The sequence below is a fragment of the Acyrthosiphon pisum genome, chromosome A1 (genome assembly GCF_005508785.2).
Source record: "Acyrthosiphon pisum isolate AL4f chromosome A1, pea_aphid_22Mar2018_4r6ur, whole genome shotgun sequence".
Taxonomy (NCBI): Eukaryota; Metazoa; Arthropoda; class Insecta; order Hemiptera; family Aphididae; genus Acyrthosiphon; species Acyrthosiphon pisum.
Window position 1 is genome coordinate 88,783,261 of NC_042494.1, and position 27,078 is coordinate 88,810,338.

The 27,078-nt window shown below is 37.9% G+C and overlaps 1 protein-coding gene across 1 annotated transcript in view; it reads left to right on the forward strand.

Annotated features, from left to right (window-relative positions):
- LOC103309182 (B-cell lymphoma/leukemia 11A) overlaps positions 1–19,423 on the forward strand; it is a 31,763-nt gene extending 12,340 nt beyond the window's left edge. Inside the window, exons 2-3 of the mRNA XM_008184026.3 lie at positions 3,802–4,347; positions 15,729–19,423. Coding sequence (XP_008182248.1) covers positions 3,802–4,347; positions 15,729–18,451 — 3,269 coding nt within the window. The 3' untranslated portion in view covers positions 18,452–19,423. The remainder of the gene's footprint in view (positions 1–3,801; positions 4,348–15,728) is intronic.
- The last annotated feature ends 7,655 nt before the right edge of the window (positions 19,424–27,078 follow it).

Consider the following 27,078-nt stretch of genomic DNA (forward strand, 5'->3'; position numbering starts at 1 on the left):
TAATAATATAACACCGTCGCCTTTACTCTTTATTTAATAACATATATATATTAGCCATTTAGACTACGTATTATATACGGTATCTTTTTCATATATACATTTGACCCGTAAACCCGTTACCACTGCACTGCTGCAGTCGTATGTCATAGGCCAAGTGTGCGCGAGTTTCGAGTGCGTCTGCTGTGTGCAGTGCTTATTATTTTCCGGAGGGTGTAGGACTACGCATAATACAAAACCTGTATAACTATATACTTCGAATCCTCTCCTCCGACATTATACGCGTAGACTGTAGTATACTTTTAACGGGCTATAGCTATAGGCACGGTTTTTTAAAATGTTTTGATTCTTTTTTTGTAAAACAAGTGAATAATAATATAGACATTGGTGATATAATATAATTAACAAAATCAAATCCATTCGCTACATTTTACCTACATAGTATTATATATATAAGTCAGTATAGGTTCACAACTTTTAGCGATGTTTTCATTTTCATACATACGTAGGTAGGTTATGGGAAATGTTGAGTGGAGCAAATAAACAGTTACCGCGTGATAAGTTTAATATAGACGCTTGAAACACAAAACAGCTAACTTCGTTGTATGGCTAGCCGTGTGATAATCCGACGGGAGTAGTATAATAAAAGTTCAAAAATAATAATTGTCGCTGTGGCGTTGAGAGAGAGTATTGTTTTCGAGTCTATACGGCGCTGGTAAATATATTATATTATATAGGTACGACGACGGTCGAGAGGAGAAAGTATAATATTATGTGTTCTGCAAAGTGTATACACACTCTATAGCTGCAGTTGTAGATATACACATCGAGCATTACGATTGTGTCATGAGGTAACCGACGCGCCAACGCCGCCGGGATAGCCGCGATCCGAATGATTGATCGATCGATCGGCCAGTCGGACGGCGATCAATCACGCGAGTAATACGCGAGTACGTACGTATATAAGTACTTATACACGTATGTAATTTATAGCGGCAGTTATAATTGCAGCAAACGCATATAATACGTGTAAGCGCGGGGGCAAGAGAGAAAAAAAAACAATGGAGACATTTTTTCAAGTCGTAAAAACCGGAGCGGGTTTATTTATATTATTTCTGGTAAAAAAAATAATGAAAAAAATAAAAGGTGGTCATGTCCGGTATAGTGTGCATAATATATTATATACATAAATGTGTATTTGTATGTGTGTATATACGATTACGTTTGAAGTGGTATACGGTTCTTGTTTATTTCGCTTTTTTGAATCCGGACGTCGTCTGCTGGTTGTTTGTTGGGGGGGGGGGTCATGGTGGTATAGCTGGTGTGTTTGTGCACAACGACAAACGGGTGGCAGATAGCTGTAATTTCCTGGCACCGGCGGGGAGTCTTGCAACCGACAATGCGGGTTTTTATTTTTCGAAAAGTCAAACGACTGTGGGGACGTGTGACAGACGACCTAAACTAAAATATTTTATATTTATGGTAAACGATAATAATATGTAACACAAAAGGGAACCGGAATACGGTGAAAATATGTGAAAAATAAAATGAAATAATCATAATAATAATAAAAAATAGTATTGTATATATATATTTATATAAAGATATGTATAATAGGTATATCATATATACGTTCCCGTATACACAATAATCCGGAAGCGGTGGAAAAGGCCTTGTTTGGGTTTGACCACCGCCCCGCCGTTGCCGGGGCGGCTACATCCCTCTCAAAGGAGGGGGTACTCGGGCCTGGGGCGTTGACCAAAACTGACCGGATGACCAATCGATCTGACCAATGACCATCGACGACGCCGCCACGGCGGCTATTCACTCGCAGCGGGTGCATATTGTATGTTGTAGCGTAGGTATATAGAGCGCAGATGTTTGCGGCCGTTCTCTATACATCTATACGTTCGCTTCTGCACCCTTCGCCGCGGTGCCCGAGCGGCGGACGCACCCCTCGGGCAAACAAAAACACTACCCCACGGGATTTTTCACCGTGTGCTCGCCTATACACATTTATATATATTGTGTACGGCGAGTGTCCATTAGACGCATTTAAGGTCTTCACCAGTGTGTTTGTGGGTGTGTGTTTGTATGCGTGTGTGTGCGCGCGAATGGTATACATATACGCGTAGTTTTGTGGAGTGGTGTGGAGCACCGAGATATGTATATAGACCAGCGTGGTATATAACGAAAATCGTAGTGTAAACCGTAAATATGGGCCATATATATACATATATAATATAATACGTACAATATTGCCGTCCGAGATTTTCACGTCAAACGCACGTTTGCCACTTTTGCCGGGTATTATATTATATACAAACGGCCCTGCCACCACCGTCCCCCATCCCGCAGTGCATAAACAATAATATCCCCGGCCCCAGCAAAGCGATTAAAAACTATTAGGGGCATCGTCATGCGGACACTGCCGAACCGTTGCAACAGTGGGTTTTAATGTATAATAGAACCGCTCTTCAAACGCGACGCAAATAATACACGTAATAATATATTATAATATAAATGGCGGATTTCCGGGTTATCGGAAACGATTTATGGAGAGTCTCGCGCATCGTCGACCGCATTATATTAGGTTTAATATATTATACGATTTTATTTTCGGATCGTCATTCGTCGTCCAAGATCAGTTTTGTAATATAATATAATATTATATTATCCCGGCGGTGTCGTATATTATACCTATGATATTATTATGTGGAAAAATATCGAAATTCGTTCAATTGATTATTTTTCTCTCTTCCCAGCTCCTGAAAATAATCATCTTCTACATTATTATTTAGTTTAAAATAAAAATACGCCTCACCCATGTATACAATATTTAAATACCTCTCGAGAATATGTTATAATACAATATTATACGACATAATATACATTGAGAAAATTCATTTTTGTCCATCAATTTTTATCGATCAACACATGCGTTTGGCATATTTATACGTAATGCCGAAACGGTCTCGGTTAACTATACACACTTATAATGTATGTATATATATATATATATATATATGTGTGTGATGGTAACATAAGTATGGTACGTGTGGTGTGTGTGATCACCTCTGACGCGTCATCGCGATAAGTAGCGTTCTGTATGCGACGGCGAATGCAGCAGCGCGGCGCCCCCTCCGTCCGCAGTTGTAACCCTCAAACAGAACTAAACTAATTTGCGCCGCGACCACACATCGACATCGTCATCGTTGCCATTATTATTATTATTATTATTATTATTGTACTTGCTACTGATGGACGATTTCACATTGTGTTTTTCGGCGGGGCGCGAAACAAAAAAAATTACACAGACATGTATATGATACCGTGGTATATAGGAAAAGAGGGGCTATAGATATCGAACGGTTATTGATTTTCATCATTAAAACCGCCGATTGAACACAAAATGGACGACGTCCGGCGCGCGCGTACAGCACCAAACAATAATAACAATAGGCAACATCGGCATTTTCGTTTTAATACTTCGCGGCATTTGATTGAGTATCGTTATATAGGTATTATAATGTATATCGTATTTAATCGAACTAAGTGTTTGTTTTAATTTTCTGCCAAAATCGACGTGTATTTGATGTATACGAAATTCGTATAGGTAATTATAAGTTCTGTAGACTGTAGTACAGAAAAAGTATAGGTATAATATATAAAATGTGAATTTATGTAAAACACGTAGATATATTCTTAAAATAAAACCTATTTCTAATAACAATAAGGCTGAGGTGATTACAATATTATATAGGTACAACGAGTTTCACTGATTTTTTTTATTTCCATTTACAGCGGATACGGACCCGACACACAGCACCGGCGGCACCGATCAGGTGGACCTGCTGACGTGCGGTCAGTGTCAGAGAGTGTTCCTGCTGTCGGACATATGTCGGTTCGTACAGCACAAGATGACCGGTTGCAGCAAAGACCCGCTGACTGCCAACTGCAACAGTGGCAGTGGCGACGACTGTGCCGGGCCACCACCGCCTCCACAGCCGCCACTAGATAACGGTCTGTCGGTGGCTAAGTCGAAGTCACACCACCGGTCACAGTCACCAGTGGGTACTGACGACCCGACTGCGCACCACCACCATCATAATCATCATCACAGGCGACCACCGCCGTCTAGCACGCCCAAGCGGACGTCCGACCGTAACAACGGTGGCGAAGACGGTAACGCAAGTTCCGAGGACGAAAAGTCCAGCGCCACTGTTGCCGCCGCCTCCAAGGGTGGACGGGTAAAACAGGGATCCGAGTCGTCCGAGGACTTGGGCTACAAAAAGTCCAACCGCTCGGCGTTGTCCTGCGTCGACGCCGAATCCAACACCACCAACTCAGGTATGTTGCGCTCATTTGGTTTCTATGAATTATTATTTTGTAGATATAAGGGGTATAAAGATATAGGTTTATGTATATAAACATGTATACTTTATTATTGTAATATATTTTTCATCCGTGTGATTGAAAAAGTTACGCAATCGGTTTCGAATTCTATCGAACGTACGAAATTGAAAAGTTATACACTCGCCTCCTCCTCCTCCTCACTCGTAGTCGGACATGCCGTCGTCGAATTTCGTTTTACGCCCGCCGGCGTAAGAAAATAATAATATGTTATAAATCTCGCACACCGTGGTGGATATATATATTCCGTGTGTATTATATTCCGAGAAAAATAATGACAAAAAGATAATCTCGTTCCACCCCCTTCCGCCCGCGAATACTCCGTTGGCAGCAAAACCAATGCACCGAGACGACGTGCAGGGGTGTGCCTCTGGTTGAAAATTTCGTGTAAATCGTCAGGGTGTCCTCCGTATTTTCCCGTATTTATGTGCTGGTTAAATGAAACTATAGTATATATAGGTAGATACTTATATATATATAATATTGTATACACATATCTTTTCATTATATCGCGCGTCCGACCGCAGAAGTCACTGCGATTCGTTTTGAAATATATTTCAACATCCCGGGAAAATTGTTCATCAAATTCACGACGAATGCTTATAATAATAATAACAATAATATTATATTATACTATTAAAATATCTACGTAGTTGCGACAGGAGCAAAATTACTATCTTCTCGCGCGGTCAAGTGAACTGCAATTTAAATAATTGTCCTTCGCGCTGCTATATGTGTTGCAGTCCACGCGCGTATTCGTCGTGATAAAAAAAACGTTTTCTGCTTCTATATATATTTGTGTGTTTGAGTATACGTTCAACACAATAATGCCTGTTCGTACAGTATAATATATGGTAAATTATGCAAATAGGAAATTCTTTTTGTTTCTTGTCGAAACATTTCAAACATTTACATTTTCGATTAAAACGTATATTTGTATTAAAGCTTTTGATAATATAGTACTTAGGTTCGCAATAACATCAATCACTTATCACCGTAAAATCCTCTATTAGGTAATCTAAATAAATCTCTTCTTTTTAAAATCCAATTGAATCGAAATGTGATTTTCACAAAGATCTGAGCTAATAAAGACCAATCCTTTTACCGCGTGCAGCTACCGAAGATGACGGGTGGCGGCCGCCCGAGCTAATTTTCGGCCGATTTGTCGCGGTTTCACTATATACCGATATATATAAGCTTTGATATGATATTATTTAATATGAATATTGAATACAGTGGCCAAAATGCATAACAAAACCGGTACCGCTACGGCATAGTTGTCGTCGTCACCTAATAATTGCAGGTGACGGGCAATCGCCCGTAGAGAGAAAGATAGAGATGGAGAGTGGCAGAGTAAAGTAATAATAATTAAAGGTCCTTGATTTCATGCGTGGGTCCTAAATTTTTGGCGCGTGTAAAAAACAAACCGAAAAAACGAGACGACGTTGCAGCGTGTGGAAACTCAACCGAGGCGCAACGGACCGCGAAAATAGTAAAAAGAAAAACTTAAAGAAAAAAAACCATCGTCTATATAGAGACGGAGACGGAGAAACTGCGACGACGGTGAAGCTCTCCAGGTGACAACGGGAGTCATTAGCCCGGCTAGAGGACCTTTTTTCCGCCGCGGCGCTCGGTTCATCGGGTTCCACGCAGAGATTTCCATTATGTCGTGTTATTATTATCATTATAGTCGTTATTATTCTGGTCAATTATATTATATTATATTATTTATATTTTTTCTCGCTTTGTAGTGGTGGTGTAAATAATAATAATAGTAATAAATCCAACCTTGTTTCCCATTAGCGGCGCGTTTCACACTGGATCGACGCGTTCTGGATCGGCGACAAATTTTAATTGCATCCGCGCGCGACAACCGGGAAAACCGGCCGCCGCTGTCCTCGGCCGTCCGTTCTCTCCCGTGCGGTACACACAATAATAATAATAGTAATGTAACAGGCGCGCACGTCCATGGGAAACTTATTATTTGCGCGGCGCACATTTTTAACGGCCGAATAATCGTCAATAGCCGCCGGACATGAACGACATTTGGCCACGCGACGGGGAGCGCGAAATCCTTTCGAATTAAAAAACACAAAAAAAATTATGATAGACCAGTGCAAACGCTCGCGCCCGCGTAAAACGTCGACGATAGTGTAACGGTGATATAATAAACGTATACCTACATATCTTTCGCCAGTGCATCCGAAACGAATATTTCTTAAAGGGCCTGTACCAGAATTAGATGTCACACTACATGCTGAGCAATATAACATTATGAGAAGGGAACTGTTACATTATATTATATAACACCTATGTCTTATAATTTATCATGGCTGGAGATTATGATTAACTTTTTTACACAAAATAAATCAAATTATATGTGAGTAACCAAATGTATAATTACATGCCTGTATTGTACTTTATAACTATATATAGGTAGGTATGTGCTATGGTATTAATGTATTAATATATTATGCCCATGGCATGCATTCCATGCAGATTCTTTTAATATATCTTATACATACCTACGACATGCTGCGTCTGCAATGACAATTTTATCAACGATAATCATAATATTAATGATAATATTATATTCTAATAACTGCTAAAGAAACAAATAATAATAACACGACGCGGAGAGATGGATGGTTTGAGGTCAAGCGATGAGGAACGGCTTCAGCGATATAGGCACGTGCGTACAATGGACGAAGAGGATAGCAGAGTGTGTACCTATATATACTGCTGTACATGCACTGTGCAGTATAATAATATATGAAAACGAAAGTCCGAGCGCGATTTGTCTATTAGCGACAGTAACATATTAGCCTCGGGTCGATTTCGTTTCTGTGTGCGTTGCGTTTTCGTTCTCTCGTCAATCGTAATACATTTTTAACTGGGGGAAACGAGTAACGACTTATATATGTCTTTGTACAATATTATATATAATGCGCACACGTCATATAGGTACAGAGGTCATCGACGGTCGGTGGTGAAATCAAAATCAACCCTTTCTCGGAGCCGCTATACATACGCTCGCCTAAAACTATATATAATATAATATGACATACAAAGATAGTCTCTCCCGCGATATTGTACACGCGCAACCCCATCGCCACCGCTGCGGATTGACAGTCGGCCGTATGCCCATTGTCCAGTTCGGACTCCCGAGCACAACTGTTAATAAACTATATATGCTATACATATTATTATACTATATTGCTGCGCATCGGCCCCCGCGGGAACGACGACATAATATATTTCACCCTTTCTCCGTTACGTCATTCACAATTTTTTTTACACGTCCATATTATATATACACACAAGTGCCACCGTCGTGTTTATCGGACCGTAAACACCGCCGTGGCCGCCGCCCGCGCGGATTATATTATTACTATTATATTGTATACAAGCGATCGTCGTCGTCGTATACATCGTCAATTAGTATATCGTATAGAAATCGAACACCATGCGTTACACTCATCATCGTGATGTATAATATATACCCGCGCACATTTCATATTATGTATAGTGTAATACGCAATTATAACTGCCTTGGTGACCCTCGCTGTCGTCCGGCGGCGATCTGTTCAAATTAAAAACGATTTTTTTTTCGCGTTCGCGTCCGTCCGTCAAACGGCGGCAGTGGCAGAACGGACAGTGCACTGCACTGCACACACAAACACGCTCGCCGTACATACACATACAAAATATATAAAGTATTAAAATAAAAATAATAATAATAATATAATATGTGAAAACGTCGTTACGGCCCGCGGGCTTCCCACGACACTGCGGGTCACGACGCCCGAAGGACGGCGTGGCGGCGACTCTGACGATGAGGACTATAATACGCGCGAGGTGGCGACGGCGGCGTACAACACGGTTGCGCTCATCGTTTCGTCACTGCGTATCGTTCGTCGTACCTACTCAGTGCACATTTTCCCTTTACGCCGCCGGTGTGGTCACTAAACCGTGTCAGGGACGTGGTGGCGTATAATATATAACCAGCTAACCCGACGTTGACGACGACGATGACGATGAACGTATATTTATATAGGTACCTACCACGACCGCGGTCGTGTTTACAGTCGACCTGTACAATATCGTATATACGCGTTTTCCCGGATCGTTTCCCGTATATCGATTATTATTGTTATTACAATATTATTGTGATTGCGTCGTCGTCGTAATTATTTTCTTTTCGTCCTCGCTCCGAAAAATGAGAAATAAAAATGACACGGGCAATAATAACGAAATATTGTAATATATAATATAATGCGATATCCACGTCGTTTTTTACGAAGTCTACACTATATATATATACATATACGACGGGTCACGACCGTGGAAAGTACGATATAATAATAACATTATAAAGTATGTATATACGGACGCGACTTGAAGAGAAGAAAATAAATTTAAATATCAAAGTGATTAAACGCGCGACGACGACAATAGTAATATTAAACGCCGTTATAATATTATTATATCGGCCGTCGTCACACGACTCCAAAATCTAATAAGTAATAACAGTGTAAACGTTGCACGCCGTATAATAATATTATAATCTCATCGGTGGGCGGACGTGGCGGCGTGCTGCAGCCGCGGTCTATGAACAACTGCAGTCATGGTCAGCGTACATATTATTATAGTTGTGTCCGTCTGCGTACACACACGACCTAACCTTACCCATATTATTATATTATGCACACAGTCCGTCGGGCGCATCATCATCATACGTATATAATAAATACGTAATATTTATAATGTGTACCTATAAAAGACACCCACGACACGGGTTGTATACATATTATGCATATTTTATTATATTATTATGTGCGTCGCCGCCGGGTCCGCGACCGGACGTGACTTTCGTCGGCGAAAAACGCATGTGCCAATAATCTCCGAGGGCTGGAAATAGTTTGTTGTGTTTTTTTTTTTTTTTTAATTTCTGAATTCGCACGAGTTTCGATTATAATAATTAAGTGCGTGGGTAGGTGCGTATACCTACATTACCTAGGCATCGTGTATATCGATGGATTAGCGCACGCGCATATACGCCTATTTTACGTACCTATTACAAGTCCGCACTGTCTATTATCTCCAAAATAGAAGTTCCATCATCGCATATCGATTCGCTTTTTTTCCCGAAAAAAGCATGCGGGTTACGTATGTTTTTTTAATTAAAAAAAACGATATCACGACTTCACTATAATATATTATAATAGCCATCAATTTACTGACGTTCCTGAATACCTAATATCGTATTTGTGCAGACTTAAAATATTATTTTAATACATTTGTGTAGTACTAAATGCCAAGCCGTCGACATATAATATATTAAATATATTTTTATGTTATTTCGTCATACGCCACGAACCATAGTTGGTGTTATTATTAATATATAATATATATATTTTCATCAAACGTCATCCCGTCTACAAAATATAATAATTTACGTAATTTTCGGAGCACGCGTATTGTCCACACTCGCCATACCCATTGCGAGCGTTCCTCTTATCCGGAGTCTATAATTTTTAAAAATTGTTTTCTCCCGTTATACCTACATAATATTTATATACATTTATACGTATGGTTCATCTCGTATATTGTTTCCCGGGCACATCAAACGAGAATCGGATTTATCATACTATATAGTATTTTTTAATATTGTTATAATGTTTTATCGAAGACGGTCACCAATCGTGCGGTGTAAGGGCTTTTTGTTTCCGACGCATTTATTTTGTATACACACATAATATATATATATATATATATATTATATAAAATATACAGCAGACTATAGATGTTCATTGTATAATCGGAAATATTTCAGTTTCGCTCTGTTGTGTGAATCTACAGAGGACTGATTTTGTTGATATGGCCTTATTTGTGTGGTAAAAAAAACTTTTTTCACACTCACTCATATCTAAAATTAATGTTTAATACACACGTCATAATATGATGCAGTCGTTACGCGATGACGTCAAAAAAGTTAATAATTATTGTAATTTTATTGTTATATTGTTGTCGTAAGAGGAGCAGGAATATTTGAACGCGAGATGTTAAGTAGAAGAAAAATTGCAAAATTGATATACGGTCTAAGAGTGACGTATAAATTAAATAAACATGATTTAGATTAATCAGGACGATGAGTATTTAATACATATTTTGGTCAATACTATTAGGTTATAGTATTCACGAAAACCCCAATTATATTTCTGACCACGTAGGTACTCCACCTTTAATACTCCAACGTCGAGTGCACTGAAAAATGCAGCGGATTATGCAACAGTAGGTATTCATCCTATACAATTAATAATTATATAAACAATTCATAACTATTGCATTTTTTCGAAATGATTTCATCTGAAGTAACTTCCGTTGTTTAGCCGTCCGTCATAGTATAAACCATATTACTTATGTATATAATGAATGGTATACGAGTAAAAGTTTAGCGTCTAGAAATCCATCTGGATATAGGTACATTATCGGCCTATATAGTATACATTATTAGTTATCCGGCGTGGATAGAAATATCGGATGCTTATAATATTACATAGGCACTATATTGTATAAGCATACCGTGACTTTTAATTTCCGCGAGTTATTTCCAACATTAATAATTATATTATGCCGACCTAGTAATATATTATGTATATTTATTACTGAGTTTACAATATTTATATTATACCTATATAATAAACCAATTATAAAATCGAGCTAATAGGTACACCAGGTTGATTGTGATAGGGGATGGGTGGGTGGGTGGTTGATAAATAAATAGCAGCAATAATAATAATTACGCGGTGTGTGTAATAAATGACATACCTATACTCATTAGTATGCCCGGCTCGTTAAAACGTTGTGTTTATTTACATTATTATATTTCACGTTACGCGTATTATACTGATTCGCGACCGACGTAATTGATTTATTTAAATGCGACGATGACGATGGCTACGGTTATCCGGCGCTATAGCTGGTGTAGTAATAGTTGCAGTATCGTTAAACAAATATGTTATAGTACATCTATATATGTATAAATATACAATATATAATATACTCTTGGCGGAATACACAGTGTAAGTACGATTGTATATGATCGACTCAGCGGCGGTACGTTCGTTTGTGATGTAACGCGTAACAGAAGGTCGAAACTATTGCAGTCAGTCGTGTTGTCTGTCTGTGAGTGGGGAGGGAGGGGGTTTAGAGGAGGTGGGTGCACTCGTGACGGACGACAGACGATACTATTTTAATATAATAGCTTCAATAAATAATAATATCTAATCCTGTCGAAGTCACCCGAAAACGGGATGACGTTTGACGAATTTCGTGAAAATCGTCGAGTGTCGGGCGCTCGTTGAGGGTTAATATACGTGAACAGCATATTATTATGTATAATATGAAAAAGGATTGGGCGAGGAAAAATACGAGTCTGACTGCGCGGAGACTACAGCAGCACGAGAGCAATGCAGCAGATGCAGATCTCACACCGCGTATATTATACTACATGTCGCGCGTACCCGATATTATATTATTATTATTATTAAAGTATATAGTATATTATTATACATATATAATATTCTACGCGTTGTGGAAAAATGAATATTATTAAAGCCTGGTGTCCGTCACAGCTGTGCGGCGGCCTCGTCGGCGACGTATACACCCCAATTTCGGAAAAATAAAAAGGGTTGCGCGCATAATATATTACACGTACACGCGTCCATCGCTTTAAAATACAATAATATGTATCGTGAAAGACCCTTAGGTACAGGCAGGTAATTCGGCGTACATACGCGTGCCCGTCGGGGGTAGGTACCTACATCATATAACATACTGTATATATATATTGGTGTATGCACTGCTGGCGGCGGCGTGCATAAGGTCGGCGGCGGTTTATTACTATTATTATATTTAGGCACATATTTTATTGTATTGTGTATTATATTATATTATTATTATTATTATTATTATTTATTATTATGATGATATTATCATCGCCTTCAGACACGGGTCGTCCGTATGGTCGGACCACTCGTCGATCCGCTGACGGACGCAATCCGCGTCACGTGGTCGCGTCACGCCGTCCGTCCGTGATCACGGCCTCGGACGATTATTTCAATAATAATATTTAATTGCGGCAGGCTGCTGCAGTAAAACAAAGTGTAGTGTCGTATAGACCACTCGACGAGAAACAAAAAAAAAATATTATAAAAACTACAATATAACAATTATGATGTATAGGTATGCGTACGTCTGACAGCAAGTCGGCCGAATACGTAGGTAGGATAATAATTTGTTAAAATCGGCAGTGATATGACGGTTTTATTTAAATATCTTCTGCATAAAGCCGCACTTGAGTGTGCACTCGATTCCACTCGCCCTACATTATAATATTATAATAATATGGCTTTGCGTGGACAGCAGGGTCGCCCGCATGCAAAACAGGACTATTCTTCTATATGCGAAGGTCCTACGATAAAAAAAAAAAAGGCAAATTTACGGCTCATTCCCCCCACTTTCTCCAGGATGAGAAGACCATCTACTGCCGCGCAGATGACGGCTAACACAGATTGTCCATAAAGCTCGTTTATTTTTTTATTTTTTTTAAACCTTAAAAAGCTTAAGAGGGTCGACGACGATGAGATAACCCACGTACGGTCCTCCGTCATTGTTGTTCCGCTGCTCGCACCCGCGGGTCCTCTGCTGCTTTTGTGCAGTGCCCGCGCCGCCAACGTTATCTTCTTATAATATACGCACTATATTATATACGTATACATGGTATATTATAAATATACGCGTCGCGGTTAAAGACGCGAGGCGGTACACAGCGGGCGGGTAGAGTACTATGCACGCGGAGGAGGAGGAGGCTGCGGCGGCGAAGTCCACTTGTGGCCGGCGATGATGAATGCGCTCATAGATATTATTATAATGTATACGTATTATTATATACACACACACACACACACACATACATATATATAGCTGGCGACACGCACACGACGACGACGACGAGTCTCTGCACTTCCCCCGCACATATAATATGACCCGCGCGGCGCCGGAAGAGGAAACTCGCCGCGTATATACGCACATATATAGTATACAATATAATATATTATAATAATATCGTGTGTGTATGTATACGGCGTTGTGAGACGAGGAAAGAAAACCTAACCGTAATAATGTGTGTATGTGTGAGCGCGAGATGGTTAGAATTTGCATTTGAAAAAAGGAAAAGAAAAAAAAATGAAATATCCCTCCATCGCCCCCCCCCCCCCTTCCATTACTCCTCCACCACAGCACTACGAGGAGCCTACACTCGCGAGTATATTATATTATATAGACGACACTGTTATCGTGCATCACGGAGAAACGTGCCCGGTTCGACTTTTCGTGTTATTTAGAGAAACCGCGTTCTCTCCAGTGCCACCGTCTCCGCCACAGCATCGATCTTGATTTTCGGTGGGGGAGTACCGCGGAAAAAAAGAAACACAGATATAAAAGAAAACGACAAAAGCGTAGGTATTATTTAGACGTTATAATAATAACTTTTTACTGTCCGGATTCGTCGTCTTAACCGTACGTGTGTGTCATATTGTGTATAATATTCATATATTATAATATTATAAAGATCATCTTGGCGAACGCCAATCTTGTGGCGATAATAATAATTACCTCGTCATCGATCCTGACATCGGGGCAACGCGCTCGTATAATAACCTATACGACATTTTGTGTGCAATAGTTCGCATCTGGTATGAGATTCGGTATTATTTTATTTAACCGATTCCGGTCGGTATTATATATTATATTATATTATTTGATATTTCGCGTCTTTCTTTTTTCGTTTCCGCGGTTACGCATTCGAGTCACGCACGGTCCAGCCGTGTGCCGCCGGCGTCGCGTACGAAGCATCGCCCGTCGCATTTCCATAGTCGTTTTTACAGTTTTTTTTTCAATAATATCCTCTCTCGGGGTCCGGTCGTAACAGCGCATCATCGCGCCATCCGGCGCCCGCGTTTATATGCCACGCGTTCATTATTGCACTCGCCGCCACTGCCATTACCGTGGCACAGCAGCCGCCACCGCGAAAACGTTATATTTTTATTTTTCACACCGACGCATCTTGTCCGACGGGGGAAAAAAAATAAACTTTACAACCCGATATATAAGGATTAGAGGGTAACGCGGTGGTGGTGGTGGTCGCGTTACATATTATCCCTCGGGTCATTTTTTAAAAAAAAAAAACACCACTTTATACATAATACACGCGTATAATGATATATTATACGATGGGGTGTGAATGTCCGTCTCACTCTCTTCTCTCTCTCTCTCTCTCTATCAAGTTTTTTTGTTTAATATTTTTTAATGAAATTTTTACCGCCCCCTACTACTATTACTACTACTACCACCACTACAACTACTGTGTATATTGAGTTTACAACGAGTATGTATACTATTATAGTATTATATATACTGATTTTGTTCGTACGAAACACACAATATAGATTTCTAAATAACAAAAACTCGCCGAATCTTGTGCAATAATGCACAGTTGTCGTCGCCGTTGTTGTTCTCCCGCAAATTTTCGGTCAGCTGCTTGCACACACATAATAATATTATATAATATTACGTAGTATGACCCTTTTTGGTCGTATCCACACGTCATCGGCTGTAGTGGCGGCGGCGTCGTCGTCGTTGCTGCCGGAAAACGGCCGTTACTTGCCACTGCCGCCACCGCTCAGCAGTCGCTCGGAGTCCGATCGGGTTCTCGCTCAATCTATTCTTAAGTCAATCATATTTTTTTCTTTCATTTTTTGCCACCGAGTTTGAGGAATAATAATAATAATTGCAGCTCGCGATCGTAAACTATATAATATTAAATGAATAAGGGTATATATATATATAGGTACCTACCTCCTGTATGTGTATTGTAAAATAACGCGATAGAAACACAACCGACGTCCAGCTCTATTACGAAAACATAAAAACACCGTCGTCTCTTTTGTTCCATTATTAAATTTTAAATCAATTGAATGGTACACGCTTGACGGCTGCGGCGCAGTATGGGTTTATTATTTTTATTTTTTTCTTAACGTCGAGCCGGACTCGAGAGTATTGTGTATATAATATTATATTATAGTCTGTACCTGTATATTATAATAATAATTATGATATAAATTGCATTATGCGCAGCCTGCAGCGGGGCTGCGTGTAACGACGCTCGCACACGGTCGATTGACCGATAGAAAATTTCAAAACAACGACCATTCTAATAGAATTTTTGTTTATTTTTCTTTCTTTCATGTTCACAGAGCCAAGCAGTTTCGTGTGTTGCACGTGCAAGGCGAGGTTCAATTCATCGTGGAGGCTTCTGCAGCACGCCCAGACCTCACACTCGATGAAGATCTACTCGGACGGCACACCATCGCCAGTGTCGCAGTCCAAGAACAATTCGTCATGCTCTTCGTTAGGGTCGTCCGGGTGCTCGAGTGGAAACACTTCTTCACTGCCGGGCATGTCGGCCATGCCACTAGCCTTGGGCATGCCTCCTTCCCGGATGAACATGCACACCCATCCACCACCGCCACCGCCACCACCCACGAGTACCTGTCCGCCGTCAATGGTCGACAACAACCCCATGCCCATGCCTATGCCCAACCCTTTTGGTGTTGGAGGCTTGCTTAGGATGCCGATGGGCGAGCCTCCTCAGCGCCCGTCCCTGTTCCCTGGGACGTCTCCCATCGGCAATCCGCCGTTATTCGCGCGGACGTCCAGCCACCAACAAGAACACCAGTTCCGCATGGAGCAGCTTATGTCCGAACAGTTTAGACTCAACCAGCAGCAGCACGGGCTGGGTTTTGCCGTGGCGGTGGCCGCGGCAAACGCCATGCCCACGTCACCGTTCCCGGGGCTAGCCGCCGCGGCCGCAGCCAACGACCGGAACAATCCTAGACACCCAGCGCCAACGTTACCGGCCTTAAATCTCGATCCCCAGATGGATTTTTACTCGCAGCGATTGCGGCAACTCGCAGGTACCACTAGTCCTGGAGCTGCTACTGCACCAAGTTCGTCGCCTTCGCCGCGAAAAATGACGCCACCTTTTAGCAGCCCCAACAACAACAACAACCACATCAACAACAGCGTGTCGGCAACGGCAGCCGTGACCACGGCTCCGCAGATTAACACTACCTCCGCCGCCGCCGCAGCAGTCACTGTCGGCTTAAATAACAATAACAACAATAACAACAACGTGAGCAACAACAATTCGGTCGAGTCATTATCTGAACAAGACCGAATCATCGGCGATACGTCCAGGCACACGCTTGACCTGTCGTCCAATGCGTCGAAGGACAAGACCTGCCAAGATATAATCAGTCAACCACAGCAGCACCAGCAGATTGGTGAGGAGGAAAAGACTCGCGAGTGTGAGTACTGCGGAAAGAAGTTTCGGTTCCTGAGCAACTTAATCGTGCATAGGCGCACACACACCGGAGAAAAGCCGTACAAGTGTTCGGTGTGCGACCACGCATGTACGCAGAGCTCCAAGCTGAAGCGACACATGAAGACGCACCGTCGGTCGAATCGGGGAAACGGGCTGGCCGGTGGCGAGTGTGGGACGACTGCCAATGGGGTGGATACGAGCTCGACACCGGACATAACATCCAACGATGATGACGAGGATGATTCTGAAATGGACGACGACGAGGCGGAAATAGAGGAAGAGGATGACGGTGACGAGGACGACGCTGACGAGGATGACGGTGACGAGGACGACGAGGAAGAAGAGGAGGAAGAGGAAGAAGACATGGAGCTAGAGGATGAAGATAATGACGAAAATGATGAAGGAGGTGATGTGCCAGAGGACTTGACCACCAAGTCAACGTCATCGGCCGAACACGATAAGAAACCGGGTGGCAACGGTTCCACTCGCACATCGCCCGAGAACACGCCCGGTGACCGCATGCCGCAACCACTGCCGCCAAGCTCTCTAGTTGGCGAGCTCATGAGCAAATTTGGCTTGAGCAATATCCAACAGTATAGTGAAGCGTACAAGCAGGCGCTCAAGGAGTCGTCATCGCTGCTGCCGCCGCCGTTTCGGATCCGGCGGAAGGACAACTTCCGACTGTCGCCGTCCATCATACCAGACAACAACAACGGTTCGGCAAAGTCGGCTAATCCGTTGCGCAACCTGGAGAACGGGCTCGGTGATAAGACGGTGGCTGACATCCGGTTCCGTGAGGAGCTCACCAAGAACCTAATCGCGGCCGGCCAGAACCCACTCGATCTAGTGGGCGCGCACCACATATTCGGACCTGGTTCCGCTTTCGAAAACCCTTTCGACCAGGCCTCCAAGAGGCTGAAGCTCGACCCCGACAACCCACACCACCCTTTGCTTTCCAGGGAACGGCTTTACGCGGCCAACATGTGGCTTCCGGCCATTGCCGCGCACCACCGAGGCGAATCGTTCCTTAGCGGACTTCCGGGAAAGCCACCGTCGGCTGGAAGTGGCGTCGGGGAACCGGGAAATGGTGGTGGAAGTGGTGGCCGTTCGAAACCGGGCCCTAGTTCGCTGTCAGCGGCGCTTAACTTGCAGGGACTGCAGGGAGGACATTCCAAGAAAGAATCGCGGCGCAACGACACGTGCGAGTACTGCGGCAAGGTGTTCAAGAACTGCAGCAACCTGACAGTGCATCGACGGTCACACACCGGCGAAAAACCGTACAAGTGCGAGCTGTGCTCGTATGCGTGCGCCCAGAGCTCCAAGCTGACCAGGCACATGAAAACGCACGGCCGCTTGGGCAAGGACGTGTATCGGTGCCGGTTTTGCGAGATGCCGTTCTCTGTGCCGTCCACGCTTGAAAAGCACATGCGCAAGTGCGTCGTCAACCAGAACATTAAACTGGAGGGCAGCCAGTACATCAAGATGGATGACGGTTCCAAGACCGAGTCCGGCGGTGGTTACATTCTGCCGCCGTCTTCCATGGCCGACGATGAGTCGTACAGTAGTTCAGTCGTTTCGAAGGACAACACATGACTCTTCCCCTGGAGGGGTTTCAGCCCCCTCCCCGTACAGAGTACGACAATATACTGATATGGCTGAGTCAGTATAATATTTCACTAGAGAATCGACGAAAAAAATATAATATAAATTACACCTATTAAATCTCTTACACGACACATAGGTAGAATATGTAAGTGTGTTCTGAAATATATATATATATAGATAATTTACAAAATACAAATAGATCTCGTATAACATATTATTATAATATACCTATAATGATAATATTTTTGTTTTGAACATGCAGTTTTATGTGTTTTTTTTTAGTTACCGTTTCACTATAAATATTTCTTGAAAAAAAATCTTTATTATTATTATAAACCATATGATACCTATACAGGACACGGCGTACGTCCTATCCGTCTCATCGCCTTTATATCGTAATCCGCTGCCACCCCTCTAGGTCTGGTGTAAATACGGTCTTGTTTTAATTTAATAATTTATTATATATTATAATATATATATATATATTTTTTAATCTTCCTTTATCTGTTTGTATAAGGCTATATACCCACGGTTAAACGGCACAACGTCGATTCGCTCAAAACTTTATTATGCTGCTAACTGAAAACAACGTACCATTCCACATGATGCCTACCTACTATGTACATACCGTACATAATGACTGTTTCCCGACCGATTTTCGCGTCACCGGACAGTTTACGACTTTTTTTCGTTTTTGAACTGAATTTTTTCGCGGTGATTCCGTTTCAACGAAAGTACCTCCTATACATTCCCGAGAGATCATCACGAGTTCCACACCGAAGACTGCATTTTTATAGAGTTCACATAATCATTATTAAAGTTTTCCAACCGCTTTATACGCATACGTATACGTTTACGTATAGACCGAGTGGATGCGTGATTATGTGAATGAAAAAACAATTGTATATGGTAATAATTATTTTATTAACATCGTACAATTATAATCTCGATAAACATTCCCAGAAAAACTGTAAATATGAAATAAATAACGTGTCGAACACAATATCGTGTATAATATTATATTTATTATAAAACAATAATATAAATCCCATTTTTCCATCGTGTAAATAATTTTTCATAAAAATAAGTACAAAATGTTTATAAGTATAGAATTTTGTCATGTAGTTTTTTTTTTTATTGTTAACGATCGTTTGTTTTTTCTCTTTTAGAAATGAGTAATTTCTAACAAAAAAAAAAAATGTTGTAAATTCGGTTTATGTTTGACTAGTCTGTTATTTATTATTTTACATTTACAATTATTTTTATTATTATTATTATTATTCTTATTATTACTATTATTATTATCATTATTATTATTATTATTATTATTATTATTATTATTATTATCATTATTATTATGATTATACGATTATTATTTGATTTAGATTTAAAAGCATCTCCAAACCCCAAGTATAAACTCACCCAAAAATTGTTTGAAATTAAAAATAAGAAAAAACAAAAAAAAAAAATTAAAAATTATAACATATACCTACGTTTTAATTAAAATTGCGTTTACGCTCACTAATGTTCCTCATTATTTTATTGTAGAGTTCTTATACGGATTAGAGTTTAAAAAAAAAAACGGTGTATTTAAGTTTTCCTATGTAATTTAGGAAATACCTTACGTAAATAAATTGTAAGTTTAATATTTTATTGACTGTGCGTTTGGTTTAAAAAAATATATATATTATCATCACTGTACCTAAAAATAAATAAATAAAAGAATAATCGTCTATCTTTTTATTATTAATTATTTTTATCATTATTGTTTACTATAATATTATATTGTTGAAGTGTCGAGTTATAGATTAGGTTTAGTGAAACTTCACGATGCCGACCGTTTTCGGTTTCGGGATCCGACGACATTTTCCTTCAGACTTTTGATGGTCACTCGACATATAATGATTATATTATAATAATTATAATCATCGTTATTAATTATCTAGCGCATTTTCGTTTTTTGTATTTGTCGAGTAATCACCAAAATTTTGATCTCCGACGTCGGAAATCGAAATGTAGACATCGGCCGTATACGCATCTAAAATATTATTAATATAACATAATTCTATTTCTATATATACGTACTATACGCAGTACCTATATATCACACTCTCACAAACACAAATATACAAAAACTCAAACACATGATCGATGTATTTGTTTACTATAAAATTAAAAATGTATAGGTGGATACCTAGACATATTATAATAATATATAATATAATATGTATTATATTTGTATTAATACAGATGACATCGTCGCCAACATTGTGTGTTCTTAAAGTTAATATTATTTTTTGTTTTAAAATCAAAACTCTTGCATTAAAAAACACGTCTTTTGACATTATATAAAACCTACGTATAAACAAGTATGAATGTTGTACTGCAAATAGTTTTTTTTTCGTTTATTGTTTTTTTTATTTGTCCGCATATATATTATTCTATCGTTGTATATGTACATAATATCTACTATATATTATAATATTATTAATTTTACGTTGAACCAAATATTATTTTTCTTTTTTTTCGTTTAAGTGATTACATATATAATATATATATATATATATATATATATATATACTATAAATGATTTGTTTAGAATATTGTAATTGGTTTAATAAAATATATTATAATATATAATATAAAAATATAAAAATATACATATATTAAATGATATGCCTGCTACTTGTGTTGATCATCATGCACCTTGCAGTCCTGTGAGCTCTTATACGACGCTAATTTATTCAATTTGTTGGAGATAATAAATTTCGTATCCGTGAAAGAATATGAGTATATATAGCTTAGTAATGAGCAAGATATAATTTTGTGTATCGATATCTTTCCAAATTTCCCAATATTATATCGCGATATCGTAAGCTATCGTAAGTTTTATATCCTATCGAAAATATCGATAATATTTTTAAATTATTTTAAATTTTAACTACCTGATACTTACCTATTAGTTATTAGTTATTACTTATTAAAATTAATTATTAAGTAATATAAATAAATAAATAAATAAATATAAATATTGAATTAATAATTATTAAACAATTTGCCTTACATTGGCAATTGAAGAGTAGAAAAAAAACTTGTTATAATAATTTCCTATATAGAATTATTATATTCTGTGATAATATCGATATAAAAAATTTGTTACGATATCGATATCGTATCCGTAGCCTACAGCATTTTAACATACAGTAAAATGAATATGATTCTATACGTGGTAATAATTTCTTTATAGATTCCACCTTTCGCCGTGAACAATTACTATTATATTATTATGGTCTTCCATGATGCGGTCACTTCATGACGTGTTTGCATACGTAGAGAATAATATGTGCAGGTGTTATATTATTTGATTACAAAATATGTGGCAAAGACATTTGTACGTCGATTTTTGATAAGGAATTCTACAGAATTTTCGTTATTACGCATATTATAGGTAGTTAAAATGTTAAGTGTAGACTTATGAAGCAGCGTGACGCTCTCGAAGTTTAAACAAATCCGAATTTTAATCGGTTTTAATAATTTTAAAAGAACACAGAGTGGTAGTATTAATTTGACACTATTTACGATTTGTTGCCAAAGATATTTGTAGAATGTTCAACACCATGTGTGTACTACAATAATATCAATAGTATATATATATTTTTTTTTTGAGCTTAATCCCAGCAACTATGGCCATTAGCTGTTTTTTTTGTCTGTAACGGAGATGAATGGTTGAAATACGTTTGTAAGTGTGGCAAGGATTTGTTGCTCAAAATCCCGGGTGGTCACCCATCCGGGAGCTAGCAACACCGGCCAATATGTACACTCAGAGCGTTTCCGCAGCTGAGCAAACAGACTACGGACCGCGCCACACCAAGCCATTGCAAAAGTATTAGTAACGTTCCGTCCGTAATTTTACGTAATATTCATTTTTTAACACTATTATCGACACTATGTGTGTGCAAATATATAAAATCGTTTCCATATAGATTGCCGCTACATGGTAAGTACCTTCTACAACACTGAAACAGTTGTTTGCGAAAAAAATCGATAAACATTCGTGAAAATGGCTTACTGTGCTAATTGTAGGTATCACTTCACGCGTGTCATATCACGTCATAATATGTGGTGAAATTTGGTATTTAAACCGTACACACTAGTACACTACACACTATCAACTTGGTATAGTATGTGAATAAACGATAATAATCTATTCAAAAGTCAAATGTGTTCCAATCGAAGTGTTAAAAGTCATGTTTTCCAAAACGTCTGTAGGTACTACCGTGCTCCTATACCCGCCTGTTTTGTAATTAGACTAATAATTTTATTTTCCTCCCCCAGTTTTCCTAATTTATTTTCGCGATGTTTTCACAATAACTTTCTATACTGAAAAGAGAATTTTCATCTCCGTCTATACAGAGCTATCATTATTAAGGACCGGATTTGAATTCCCTGAAAACTATCAAAAAATGCTTTAAAAAATAATAATAAATACCTACCCTATAAAAATGAATATTTAAACACAATAATGTCCTTAAAAAATCACCCACATTTTTTTTGATAGGCACATAAGTGAGGAGAAAACGATAGTTTAACATTAGGAATTTTCAACACTTTGTATGTTAATTGAACTAATAGTAATACAAAAACAAAAAACCGAATTTAGGCATGCGCAGTAATTAATAATTAACAGTATAGGCACTCGAATTAAATGCGATCAAGATGTAATTCAAACTGACCAATTACTTGTTATTTCATTTAAGTTAAGACAGCCCATCCGATAATCGCTGTAAATAGATAGAAACGTATTTCATCTTCATAAATATAATAATATTGAAATATGATTTGACAAAAATAATACCTATCTTAGAAGTTAGAACTATTGTCTATTAAAGAAAACAGTAAGAGAAAAATATTTTGAATTTCTTAATTTAAACTAAAAGCTCGTACAAATGTACAATATAATATTGTGTAAATTTTTTGTTAATATTATGCACTACAAATTAATTAAAAAGACCTAAAAACGCTAAAAAATGCTTTTAAAATGAAAAACAGCGAAAAATGCAATATAACAGTTTCATTTTTTATAGCTGTTAATGAAACGAATTAAGTACAGTAAATGTATTGTCCCCCAAAAACAAATGGACTATTCGTTAAAATCCGGACGAAAATCATTATATTGTATGATACGTTTCTCCCTCATGAAAACGCGAGAGATGGTATTTTGTATCAATTTTAATATTATTTTAATTATTGCTATCAATTGGTATATTTCTGCGCCAAAAAATAAAAGATCAACATGTAAGTAATTTGCGCCCCATCTAAATATTAATTTTAGTAATCTGCGTTTGAATTTCAATTGCAATTATTGACATGATCAATTAACCGAGCTCATATTTGTTATAGGCACATAAAACGCGAATAAATAATATGAAATATTGATAACATGAAAAATATTAGTCAATGAATTGTAGTATTTCTGAAATATACATAATTTATTATCAACTGAAATATTACTCATATTTTATATTTCACGCAGCCACACAGGCACACAGCACCTAAATAGATAGGTAATCTACCTACATTAACAATAATTAACATACATTTATATTTCACAATATGCACATTTTGTTATTTTTCTTGAAATATCTATTAATATGAACTTCATTAATGAATGCAATACATAAATTTAAAAAAATATTATTAATTATTTTAAAGTGGCGCGAATTACAACTTTTTTAGGTAAAAGATCGTGCAGATTGCATTAATATATATCCTTTTATCTAGTTTTTTTGCGATGAAAATTTATATTTTTTTTTGTCACGAATTACTTACATAGGTATATGCCCGAAAATGCGTATACTATGCAAGACGGCAAAAAGGTTGAAACCTATGTATAATATAATATAATATATAGGTACACGCGCGATAAATGATTTATGAACAATATTATTGTTTTCCACGCCTGCAGCGCAACGTCGGAGCACTTGAAAAGGATATATCATCATTATCTTCAGATATAATATTACGTCGAACAAACCAAAGGATTGGTACCTATTCGATTGCAATATTATTAATATGATGACACGCTGCGGCGATCGGAATGCATAATATAATAATAATTATAAATTAAACGTACCCGATGTAGCAGCTATATGCCTACGTGTATGCGAATAATAATATTTAAGCATTGATTATAAATACTAGTATTTTAATCAATGATATAAGTAATATCCTGCAACCGTCAATTAAGTATTAACGGGAATAATAATAATATTATTATGGTGACGTCGGGTGCCGCGCGCGTGTCCGTAGCGTGTTTATAGTGAATTTTTTTCAAACGACAGCCGACACAGACAGGTACTATGTCTACCTATAATAATAATTAAACTGCGCAATAAATTAGATGAAAAAATTAAATTTAAAAGGGACGAGCGGTTACTATACTTAGACTTTATATACGTACAGATAATTATTGTGATGATCATTGTGAATAATAAAAAAAAAATATATACATATATTATTTTGTTACTTAAATATTTAATAATATTTAGGTATAATTAATAATAAAAAACAACCGGGTAAGTCACTCTATTGTATACCTAGTATGTTTTGAGTATACCTCGTTATTGAGTAGGTTACGAATGGACGCGTGTTAAATTTAAATTACATTTTAAAAGAATTGCCTTTGAAAAAAGATTTTACGCTTTGACAGTAGTCAGTGCGTCAGTCACCATTTCTGAGGATATAGGTACCTACCTATACTATAAAAAATGTATATGAGTAATTTATTTTTGAATTACTTAGTTATAATATGGAGACGGTATGCTTCAGAACTAATTTATGCCGAAAGTAACGCATAGAATATAGATAATATCATTAATTATTATAATACTATTACATCGTATAGGTATATCTACGATGTAATAGTATATATTTACATAAGTATCATATATACATTAGTTTTATTCAACTATTATAAGTCAATATACCGACGTAACCGAGTAGAATAGTGTGAATAGATTTGTAGTATAAATATCTTAAAATTGTAATCTAAAAAGGTGGAGGTGGGTAAGTGGGTGTCACTCTGCTGTACAGTACGTTACAAGTGGGTCACTGTAATGGATAGTGTTAAAATTTAATTCAATGATATAACATCATTGTATAAGATAAACGATTCTGGGCGAAGACGATCAGCCTATGATATTACTAAGTATATTTGATGATATTATTGTGAATAAAGTAATTTATATAATATAACCTATTTACATAGAACCTTGTTTTCAATTTTCAATCATTAGATATAAAAATAGAACATTTTCTAAATTTTTAACTACAAAATAATTATTAAATTTTAAATTTGATAAAAGTTGTAAAAATTCAAACTTAAAATGCTTATAAAAAAATGTATGTTGTTGTGTATTTTTCGTGTACTCGTGTATGTGCCTATGTATTTTTAATATTTTTTAACTGCTATTGTAACAATATATAAAGAGCCTTATATTAAATTTTCACGCTTTTTTACTCAACAAATAAAGTTTTGTTGACAATTATAGAAAAATAACTAATAAAATTGGAAACTGAAAATGTCTCTAAACAGTTCAAAACAAATCAAAATATTTTGAAATATTATCGTGTACAGAAAATGCAAATATAAACAATCAGTGAAAATTTCATGTATATACATGAATATATACGTGTATATATTCATTTGTTCTAGAGTCACCAAAAACCAAAATATATTTTTTTGAAAACGGTATATGCGTAAAAATTCCCGTTTTCCCTAAATTTTTATCTCCCAAATGCACCAACTAGATTCACTTTCCTATTAAACAACTGTTGAAGAAAATCGAAGCAGTTTTACTGCCCCAAACGGCAGTGACAGAGACAAAAAGAAAAAATAATTAAAAATTAAAAAAGTAAATCACACAACATTGTAAAATCAATACATTCATCGCTTCGCTCAAAATCTAATATCTTGAAAATGTCGTCGTATAGGTCCCTAGGTATACGTAGGTAGGTAGGTATATAAAATAAATAATAACAATATATACTTACGTATATAATGATGAAAAGTTTCAACTCGTTGCAAGTCACTCCAACGATTATCATTTTATTAATTATATGACTAAAACCGTTTGAGGAAAATCGTTATGTCTATAATATTTTAAGACCAGCCCCGATAACTTTTAATCCCCGCGAATACCTATATTCCGCCGTCAACAAATTTCGAGGAATGCAAACCAAAAAGTAACCCATAAAATCCACCAAAGTCACTCTGCTTTGCGCCTATACCTCGTCAATTAGTAGCTAGCTAATGAAATCAGTATACCGAACATAAATGGTAAAGCGTTATCATACCAGCTGATATATGACAGTATTGTCAGAACTGGTGCCAACACCGGCTGCCAGTTGCTGCCAATCAGAATTACGTTTATAGTACTCAGCCAATATCGACTTCCGGTATTTGGCCAGTATTGGCTGTCAGTATTTGGCCAGTGCTGGAATGCAAGTACTGGTTAAACATTATCATCACATAATATAATATGTATATGATAGTACTAGTGCCAATGACAGCTGCCAGTAACGCACCAATATAAGCCAGTAGGACCTGGCAATAG